We start from the raw sequence: 11,250 nt of genomic DNA, 5'->3' as shown, positions 1-11,250 counted from the left end.
TGTTTTTCTTACATTTTAATTATTGATGTTTCTTCTATGTTCAGCAAGGCCATGGCATTCTGCCTACCATCTCATATCCAAACATAAGAGGGAAGAATGATTTATGTTTGTTATACTGTCTGTTGTGTGGCCACAATTTTCTTTATTATTGTCTTTATAGCAATTTGAGACCCAAGATCTTAGAATGGTTCTAAGTCTAAAAAATGGTTGGAAATTGTTTAAATTGAATACTTACAGATAATCAGCCATGAAGAAGATGATCACACAGACAGCAATGAAAACAAATTGACAACACAAATGTTTTTAAGGAGAATTAAATGTTTTTGGGAGGTACATATTAAATAACTATAAATAGGTACATTTGTGGATGAGCCCCCGTGTCGGGGGATTTAGAGATGGTCCAGGTTATCTTGTGGTATGTAGTCTTCAGGTGTACAGCAGCCAAAGCAGTAGCTGGGGTTTTTATATTGACCAAGCAAGGACCACTATAATGACAATAATGATCACAATGAGCAGGTAAAGGATGAGGATGAATCTGTCCAAAACAAAAGCCACCAGGTGCCATTCAGATTTTGCCTCTTCCTCCTTTTTAGAGATAATAAGATGTCTTCGAACCATAAGCAGCTCCAATAGCAATCTCTTAAGTAGTTTAATCTCCGCGCTGTCTTTGGTATTTTTGGAGAGATACTTGTTAGTTTCTGTTTCTGGTTCAGTGAGTGCCAGATTTCCATCCACTACTAAAAACAAAGTGTTCATATTAGTGGGGTATTATAAGTTGTATGCAAATCTTCCAGTACTTTTTTGCAGGAAATACAATGTTCATCAACCCCTCACAATAAATTATTTAAATGTATTAAATGATACATGGAAGACATTGAGGCTGATTTATAAAAAGCTCCCCAAGATTGGAGAAAATAGATTATCATGGGTGAACCTGGGTGATCCAGCAAGGAATCAGCTCTAGGACTGAAAACATTTGGCAAAAAATAGCAAAAGAAGTCCAGCAAAGTTTAAATGGAATTATCAAAATCATTTCAGGTTTGCTAGGTGATGGATCTTCTCCAGGGTTGGAGAGTTTTTAGTAAATAAGACCCATTATACAGACCCATGTGGATCTCGGCTACTTACACCATCTTCTTTCCAAAATAAGAAATAACCTTTTTTCTGCATATAGAAGGAGTATGCTCTTTATGTCCAATAATTAAAAGCCATAATCACTGACTTTATTGGAAGAACAATAAAGAAAAGAAAATAAGAACACTGTCAGTAGTACATTTTTGATTTTGACAACAGTGAATGGCCAATTTTTTGCAAATTAAAAATGTGTAACACTTTCAAATTGATATTCAATCAAAATTTAAAAAGCACACAATAGTTCAAAGCATCTCATCAAATAACTATGACTTCCTTCTATTCAAATATCAGAAAGACGTCTCCACAGCAGTTTTACTGCTTGCCCTCACCTATATGATTATGATATATAATTGCCTTTTTTATATCTCACTAGATTGTCACCTTTTTAAAATACGTATCATTATCCAGGTATGTCAGCTGTATGCAGAGCCTATTGCCTGGTACTTCCGCATGGTTTGTGGTATCTTTAATTGTCTTGAAAAAATCACTGTTGCACCACAGAAGGTTTATTCATTGTGCCCATTAGGACATTATCATACAAAAAAAATGAAATGTCTTTACCTTTGTTATTGCTCTCAACAACAGCGTCAAGGTGCTCCTTTGTGTTAATTCTAAGAACATATGCCAGCCTTTTCAGAACCCAAAGTTTGATCAATTTTGGTACATCCGGCCGCACAGCAGAAAGGTGCAACATATATGATATGAAGATGGAGTCAATAATACTGATGATCATAATGAGCAGACAGACCATACAAAACACACCTGAAAAGAGAAAAAAAATACTGTTCACCTAATATATAATATTTAATTATAAATGTTTAGCCCTTAGATATGATATAAATAAATACAGCTGTGACACAGTAACAGATTGCTGTTGATGTGTCTCTTTTAGCTTTATATAATATTATATAACTGGAATTATACAATAGACTTTAAAACGGTACTGCTGGAAAATTCAGATAAAGTATCTGTGGATTTGGTAATACCAAAGCTACAGTCATGTAAAAAATGAAGTACACTGTAAAGAAATAGTACATTTAGAACATTTGAAAAATCAATCATTAGATCTTCACATAGACAGTGCTTACAGATAAAGGTTATATTCTTAAGTGACACATGACAAAACTGCTCAGGGTCTAGGCAGCTTGCAGACATCAGGTTAGTTGTGAATATATTATATAAAAAATATATATTATATACTATATAAAAAGAATGCAAGACCATTCGTCCTAAAATCAATCTTAAAATGTCCTATTAATCGGAAGCCAATCAACTAAGGAATGTCTTAAAAATAAGAAATGGAAGGTTATACCCTACCCTAATCATAGATCCTATTTGAGAAGGAAAAAAAAAGCAAGCTGATCGTGGAAGGAAACTAACAAACATATTGTAACTAAGAGAATTTAGCACAGAAGGGTGGTCAAAATTTTTCACCTTGTCAATGTCAGGCACATCTATTAATTTATTGTGGGGAAATGATTCAAAGTATTGATTTCCTGTTATATCACCTTTATCTGTAGGCACTGCTTGAAGAAACATCTAAAGTGGGTCTATATGTAAAAATTGTCAGTGATTTCCATGTGATGTACATACATTTTCATATGACTGTATTTGCTGCATTATTTTAATAATATTCTTGCTTTTTCTTTATTGTTTAGTAGGTGGAGTAGAGAAGTTTTGCACTTATATAAACTGACAGCCACATAGATGAGCACATGAACATTTCTGTAAATAAATATTGGGCATTTGTAAATATATAACAAAAGAATTCTTTGATAGCACAATGGTGCTAAATGGTGTGGTGATTTTAGTAGAAAAGACATAGTAAACAGACTGTATGGCAACTCATCTAAATAAAAAAAAAGGATAATCACTCACCATCAAGCTTCATTCCAAATTAGAACGGGAGACAAGATATAGCAGTGTTACATTTCAAGCGCTATACAATGCTTTGTCAAAGAGGCTTTGTTGTCAAGACTGGATAGTCCTAAAGTTCTGCTAGGCTAGATATGTATAGACATGGCTTCAATGGTCCTGAACTTTGGAGAAGTGTTGGCTGGTCAAGAAATTGAGGTCAGGAACAGACACTCAGGCAATAAAGGTAGGGCACATGCCCTGGGTGCTTGGCACTAGTAAACCCTATTTATGTATGAAGGTATTCCTCGGCTTTAAACATCTCATAGTCTAGCATTTAACTATTGCTAACCGGGAGGCTCAAACCTATACCAATGGCTGACATGAGCTAGGTTTTTACATTTTGGTGCTGAAACACATAAATCCACTGAAAAAAAAATCCTACACAAGTAAGACAGGCCATCTTTTTTTTGAAGGTATAGAAGATCCAATTTTTAAATATTTAGAAATGTATGCAAAAAAAAAGCATAGTTAGCTAACACTAATTAAGGAGATATGGTATACAATCCCTTTATTGTTATACCTACCTAATATAGGTGGGTTATCTGTGTTAGGCAGGAAATCATTAAGAATTAACAGAAGCACAGAGAAGCCAAGCACAACGGTTATCTTAAATCCTAGGCGCTCTCCACCTTCCATAGGAATAAACATACTTGATACATCCACCACCACAAGTAAACACGCCGGTATAATAAGATTAATGACATATAGAATGGGAGCTCTCCTTATAATGACCTGCAAACAGAATATTAAATATTCATGAAACTAGAAAAAAAACAGAACTAGTGATGGTAATGTAAGATGAACAATGGTATTTTACATTAAAACAATTGCATGGCTATACCTGCTTAAAGATAACTCATTCTAAAATGTAGGCTTAAAATGCCATAAAATGCCATAACTACACCACTAAGGACACTTCGCTAACATCTCAGAGCTCCAATCTCAATGGCAGCAGTTAGTTACTTCTACATCTTTACATACCAGATACCTGTAAATTGTTTGTTTTTCAGCATTTTTTACACGTATTAAACATAATAGGTATACTTAGTTCAATATTATGGATCTGAAAACAGGGACAGACATATGGCTTGTATAGTATTGGTTGTGTCCAAGCATCAAAGAAAAAAAAACACAGAAGAACTTGCACTGAGAAGTATATGATGGAACCAAAGGCTGTCTATGCATAAGTAGTAAAGGCTTATTAAAGCTTACAGGAGAACCTGGGGGATCCAGCAAAGTCCATTCCAGGTTCATCAATGTTGATAGTCAATCTTCTCTGGTCTTTTTATTATTAAACAGGATTTTTATAGCGCCAACATATGCAACGCTGGAGAACTTAGAGAACTTTAATAAATTAGGCCCAGTGTGCTTTATGTCTGCCATTGTTTGGAATGAAACTATATTAGGAGCTCATGGGTGCTTAAATAAATTACATTTCATTCATTCAAAAAAGTGCATACATCATGGACTCTCCATATGGCAACATCTGTAATAATTAAAGGATGTGAAAAAGATACAGATTCTGGCAGAGTTATAGTTACAGAAACAAACAAAGCAGGCAGGAAACAAACCACCTGTCTGCCATGAAAAGAAAAAATAACAGTTTGGGGGACCCATTAACTAGACCAGGAGTGGGCAAACTCCGGCCTTTAGGCCAGATACGGCCTAGCCGGTAGTTCGTTCCGGCCTAACACCCTCTCGCTGCTCTGGCCTAATACTTCGGAGCCACGGGTTGCCAGCCAGATCTGCCAGGGGGCGTTAGGAACTACTGGAGCCGGAGCCACTGGAGCTTCGGTGCCATCCCCTTGCTGTTGCTCCCCTATTTACCGTAGCCGATGTTATTATTCTGCCGGCGCAGTAATAAGGGAAGGCTCCCTGAAGGGAAATCCCTCTCCTCCACAATGCATACGGAGGAGAGGGATTTCACTTCAGGGGGCGTTCACTTGTGGTGGTCGGGCCTAAAATTTTTAGAGTCCAGCCTAATGTACTCCGGCCCACCCCTGAAATGGCCTAGTGGTCATATTGGTTTGCCTACCTCTGAACTGCACTATGGGTATCTTTTATAGCTTTATATAGGGCTTTATACCAAATGTATATACTGACGCCATCTATGTATAAATAAACCCACCTACCCCTGTGCTGTGAATATAGCCTGTAATGGTATAGCATGCAATTATTACAAACATGCATAATTTCTATACTTGAGCAAGTAATAGTTATTGTGTGATTGTCAGCTAAAATCCAGAATATTGGTAGAAATATTTAGTTGGTGTTACCTGATAAATGACTTTACTCCATTCCTCGCCATTTTCAGATGTATTTAGGTGAATAATATTAATTTGCTTAAGATTCCATTCTGACTTTGAAAATTGTTCTATTGATACCTTAGTTACTTGTTCAGCATTGGAAGTGGGAATCAGCTGCACATCAGTGACTGCGGAAAGACAGGACATATAACTCTTCATATCATTTTATCAAATAAACAGATATAACTATATGAAATAAAACATGTACAATACACTATAAACCTTTACACTATGTATGTGTATATATTACATATTATATCAACATACTATTCCCCTCATTTCTATATAATTGAAGTTATCCAGAAGTTAAAACCCAATTTGCTGACATAATATATATAGTGATCACAGTTCATTTTTTAATATTTTGCAATTCATAGCTAAGCTTTAAATCCACAATAAAAAATGTGTGCAATATGTCTTTTTCTTCTGAAAAAAAAGCAAATCTGCTTTCAGTCAGAAAATATTACTAGAGACCAGCAAATCTACTGTGTATAGTTATCTGTTATGACATTGGTCTTTTCTATATATATAGAAATTCTTTTATAGAATATATATATTATTGCATGTTTCTATTGTTTTTTTTTTTTTTACATTACAGTAATGGAATAAAGAAGAAATAAAATAATATTCTGTGGCATAGTAACATTCTGTGACATAGGGCAGTACTCTCCATATGTAAGGCCTATCCCACCGGTATAGTATCAGCAATCAATTACTACATGTTCATAAAATACATCGTACTTTCTGTAAGTATGTTTTGGAACATTCCGAGAAAGATGTTTTTATACAAAACAAACAAATTATTGACTTGTAATTATACTTTTTCAGACACTTATGCCTGAGGAAACTAATTTAGGAACCAACAGGTAAATCTGGATGTACAGGGTTTTCTGTTCACATTCCCCATACATTCTCCATACATTCACCCTTTCAGCCCCTTCAATTTTGTTTACCTGAGTTCATGCTCGTGCCAAAAGTCAGATTGCATTTCTGCACATCAAATGGAAACTTATAAAGATCAAGAGGACATGTAGTCACAACTTTCATAGTTTTCTTTCTCCAAATGGTACCATTGTAATGGAGCTGCATGTAAAGAACGTCAAGGGAGTCATCCTCAGTTCTGGTGAACATGAAAGAAACAATTATAGAATAACTGAAACATTCATATTTAAGAGTTGGTATATTATCGTACCATTTTTAGCTAGTATATAGGATCTTGTTATCCAACCACTACCAATGATTGATATATCTGCTATAGAGATTTTGCACTTGGAAACTTCAGTTCTGAACTGCCTTTCCTCCTGGCTGCTCCTTGGACAACTAGGGGACATCACTATTCTCAGGATGCTACCTGACTTGAGCTTCTTTTCTCCAAACATATTTGCTTTATGCAAATATATAAGTGTTTATACAGAGACAAAATACTCATGTTGGAAGATACCGTGGTTTTCCATGTTTCCTCCACATGACAATCCATGAAATGACGAGGGTTGCTTTCCATCTTCCCTGTACTTCCATTGATCCTCCGTTTATATTAAAGCCATTGTATGCTATTTTGCTTTTCTGTACACTACACTAAGAGTTAATTTTGTATATTTGGTTTTGTTTTTGCCTAAGTTTTTTGTTCTAAGTTTTTTGGTATTTTGCTACATTGAGTAGAATGAATTTGGGAAGTGTTGGTCTTTGAATAAACTCTACTGCATGGTTCAATGACAATAAAATAGTTTTAAATTAGGATTATAGTTGACAAAATGTAATAATTTTATCTATCTAATCATTGCCACTTTCACAAGTTACTAAAATATTTATTGTTACACTTACATTTCCGCTACTGTGACATCAGGAACCCAAACTGAGCCCTCCGGAATGAGGATACGGTTTATGTCACAGAAATTATCCGGTTCCCAGGACAGAAGCTGATTATGCCATACCTTTATTAAAAAAGATAAACATTAATATAAAAGAATTAAACTGTAGAATACGGAAGTACTCTATAATACTAAATAAATATATATAAAGCTTTACATGTCATGACATACAAACATGAAAAGTCAATGTTTCAGGGTCACACAGGGTCCCTTGCTCAAGGCAACATAGTGGAACATCAGTTTCCCTAAATATCACTTGAATTGATGAGCTTACTGACACTTCGGCCCTGATTTATTAAAGTTCCCCAAGGTTGGAGAGAATACACTTTATTCAGTGAGGCTGGGTGATCCAGCAAACCTGGAATGGATCTGGTCCAGGATTGAAAACATTTATTGACTAATAGCTTGATTTTAGGAAATCCATTCCAGGTTTGTTCTATTACCCAGCTTCACTGATGAAAGTGTATTCTCTCCAGCCTTGGAGAACTTTAATAAATCAGGGCCTTCAGCTCAACTTAAAGAGTAACTAAACCAAAAAAAAAAACACTTACTTTTAATCCTGCAGATCCTTCGATTGTGCTGGACCTCTCCTTGATCGGGTCCCGTATCGTACTGGAATGCTTCTTAATCCCCGCGCCGACTTTTTCTTCCTTCTTCTGGCTATATCACCCAATCTTGCACTGCTCAGGTGTGAGATTGGGTGACATAAACTGTAAAGGGGGGAAAAAGAGAGCCGATCTCACTGCGCATGCCTGACATGGGCATCTCTTTCCTCTCAGTGTAGGAAAATGTCCCTTCAACCTTTGGAGAACCCGCAGGTTGAGAAACACTGCTCTAATATATTAGAGATGTGTTGATTATTTTTCATGTTTTCTAATAAATACATTTCTAATAAATTTACTTTTTAGTAAATAAACAAAATTTCCCTTACTACCTCAGAGCAGCACAAAGTGACCATAACAACTTGTTCAGTTTGATAAAGTCAGGAGCTGTACTCCTATTTATCTCTTTTATCAAAACTGTCATGTCATTCCTTCGGGCTGTTTTCTTACTCATTCATTTACAAAAGAAATATACTTAGCAAAGTGAAGTCTCCACTTGCAATGGAATTTTCACTTAGCTTTGTGTATGTGGTAAAGCTTTACTAAATAAAATAAAATAACTTATATTACCTTGCACATGACTGAGTATCCCTTCTAAAGTGAATTTCCACCTCAATAAGTAATGACTACTTTAGTAGGTAAATAGTCTTACCATTTCAAAATCCATCAATGTTGTCATTATCTGTAACTTTTCATCCTAAAAAAAATTTTTTTTTAATGATTCAGGAAATAAATTTATTTTGTTTACAAAACATAAATAATAAAATGTACTTTCAACAAGATACATATTAGTTTGTTTCTCTATGTTTGCATCTGACTTGACACTTATAGATAGGTTCTTTAACACATTTTGAACAGGTTTGTATTCTAACATTATTTCAGAGTGCATTCACTTTACTTGAAATTTGTTATTACCAAAATGTTAGTAAAGCCTATCATCCTACAGGTATGAACTTCCAGGTTTTTACACCTGATAAAACTTCAAAACGATTTTTAGGTGTCCGGGGAACCCTATTAAAACCATTTTTTTTTTTTGGGGGGGGAGGCCAATGTCCACAAAGCCTCTTCAATTGTTCAGAAAAAAGAATACCCACCTACAGTAGTGGCTAAAAGAACCTGCAGACACCTACAAACTTTGCAGCTGTCTCTACCAGGTGTTGGCTCCAGAACTATGCAGCCATCATGGAATGAGAGATCAATCAGCCACAGTTTGAGGAACTCCTAGCAACTCATGTAGGAACCTTGGCTGAGAATGACTGTGTTACGGAGACTAGTGCTATGCTACAGGAGATCTTTGCAGATTGCCTCCATGGTACAAGAAGCAGTCTAAAGCTACATAAACATTTCCAATTATTATCGTTGGTAAACGAACGCCGAACGATCCTGCACGATATCTGCGAACGATGGTATAGCACCGATCCTGTACATACAGATTACGACACGATCGTTCGCAGATATTGTACACACGATAGATGCGATCGTTTGAACGATACAGGAAGTGACTCGCACCACAGGAAGTGAGCGAACGTTCGTTCACCGCGCATGCTCAGACCATGGACGATCGATGAACGGCCGTACACACGATAGATGGTCAACGATCGTTGTCCAATCCGATCCGCTGGTCCGGTCGTTCATTTCCAACGACTATCCTCGTTCGTCGGCGTCGTTGGTTACTTTTTTTACGAACGATTTTTGCCCAATCAATCGTTCGTCGTTCGTTCGTCGTTCATTTCCAACGATAAAAATTGGAAGTGTGTACGCAGCTTTAGTATATGCCAATATTAACAAAGTGGAAAATGAGAAACAAATGCAGGAGCCACATCCAAACTAGCAAGATGCAATATATTCGATTTTCAGATTTTCTGTGAGGGTTGCCACCAAGTTATAGCAGACTTGTTAAAACTGCTGTTACTAAAGACTTACCATTCTCTGTGCTGACTGGTAGGGGTGACGCCAGTCTCCTTCCATAAAAGTTCCTGGGATGTTGGGTATTCTTTATCTTGCTGAGAAGCAATCCTGCACTGTGCTGCAGCATCCTCCTTTTAGGTTTGGTGTACTGAGTATTCTTATCGACCCCCTTAACCCCAAGAGGGGAGAAGATGAATAAAATATCTACCTTTTCATTTTTTTACTAGTTTTTTTTATTTTTTATATTCTCTATATTGGTTTTTTGTTCTTCATGATGATATTCAATCTGCTACGGGACTTTTCTGATACCTACAGTGAGGTTGGAATTTAAGCAAATTGATAGCCTGAAATTCTTCATTTACACAATGTACTTTTGTAAAGTGAATAGCTACACCCTTGGCTTAGAACAGGGGTGTCAAATACACAGGGCGCCATAATTAAAAGTTAGGCAAAGTTGCGGGCCAATTATCTTATCTTATATTATCTTACTTCCCCTTAGATATAAACCCATTTCATATGGAAACAAAAAGGTTTTGCTTCACATTCAATCTGGAACAAGCTTATAATAGAGAAAGTTTTATTTAATTTTTAGTTTTACTTAAGAAAAAATCTCTTGCCCCTTTCTCTATTTCTAGCCTTCTGAGTTAAATTTCAATGTTAACTTTTTTGCACAGACTAACAATAACAATTTTCTTTTAAGAAAATCCAACCATTCAAGTCCATGCCTTGGAGTAGCAAGGCGGGCCGCTTATGAGTGGCCCGCCGCTGGAACTCCCTTTTCATTGAAATAGCGCAGCTACTAAAATTCCTTGTCTATAAAACAGTCCAATGCATAGGCAGAGAGCCCGGTGGTCTATGAACGCGAGTGATGCTGGAAAATGTAGTAGCTGCGCTATTTCAATGCAGTGGTGGGCCAGCTGCAGTTCATATTTAGGATTCCTTTGGGAGCCAAAAAAATGGTGTTAGGGGCCGATTTGGCTCCTGTGGCCAGGGTTTGACACCCCTGGCTTACATTAATAATGTCCTAACAGACAACTATTTCTAAATAGCAGACAAATTTTGTTTCTCTAAATTTGTTTCAGAAAGTCTCTACCTTAGAAATTTCACAATGTTATTATTGATTTATTTAATCGTGCAAAAATATAAGCTGGTCCACTAATTAGTAACCAACGTTGCTTCTCCATATTCATTAAAATGATAGAAGAAAGGCAACTGAAAAAGATAAAATAGTTCTTCAATTCCTGCCATAGTTAAATTTTTTTATCATCTGTTTTTTTTTAAACCTGTTTCTTAGTACAGATTTGTGTACACTTTCATGATGCCAGTTTTAGGTCTTGCCCTGTGTTAACTTTCATAATAAGAATACTGCCCGCCTGGACAACCTTATATTAATTATTATTATTATTTATTTATTAATTAATACAACATTGTATGACAATCGGATTACAACTGAAAAAAACACTTACCTTGTCCTCGCAACTCCTCCGGAGACGTCTGTCCTCTTCTTTCTTCATC

General features: G+C 36.1%; 1 protein-coding gene across 1 annotated transcript in view; it reads right to left on the bottom strand.

Annotated features, from left to right (window-relative positions):
• Positions 1–11,250, bottom strand: part of LOC140338311 (5-hydroxytryptamine receptor 3A-like) — a 16,316-nt gene continuing 5,066 nt past the window's right edge. Inside the window, exons 3-9 of the mRNA XM_072422486.1 lie at positions 8,480–8,524; positions 7,179–7,288; positions 6,311–6,477; positions 5,328–5,485; positions 3,576–3,783; positions 1,696–1,896; positions 1–737 (exon numbers count right to left, since the gene is read on the bottom strand). Of these exons, the coding sequence (XP_072278587.1) occupies positions 463–737; positions 1,696–1,896; positions 3,576–3,783; positions 5,328–5,485; positions 6,311–6,477; positions 7,179–7,288; positions 8,480–8,524 (1,164 nt within the window). The 3' untranslated portion in view covers positions 1–462. The remainder of the gene's footprint in view (positions 738–1,695; positions 1,897–3,575; positions 3,784–5,327; positions 5,486–6,310; positions 6,478–7,178; positions 7,289–8,479; positions 8,525–11,250) is intronic.

This window comes from Pyxicephalus adspersus, chromosome 9 (assembly GCF_032062135.1).
Source record: "Pyxicephalus adspersus chromosome 9, UCB_Pads_2.0, whole genome shotgun sequence".
Lineage (NCBI taxonomy): Eukaryota > Metazoa > Chordata > Amphibia > Anura > Pyxicephalidae > Pyxicephalus > Pyxicephalus adspersus.
The sequence above is the reverse complement of the archived record's forward strand: the minus strand, read 5'-3'. Positions and strand labels throughout refer to the sequence as shown.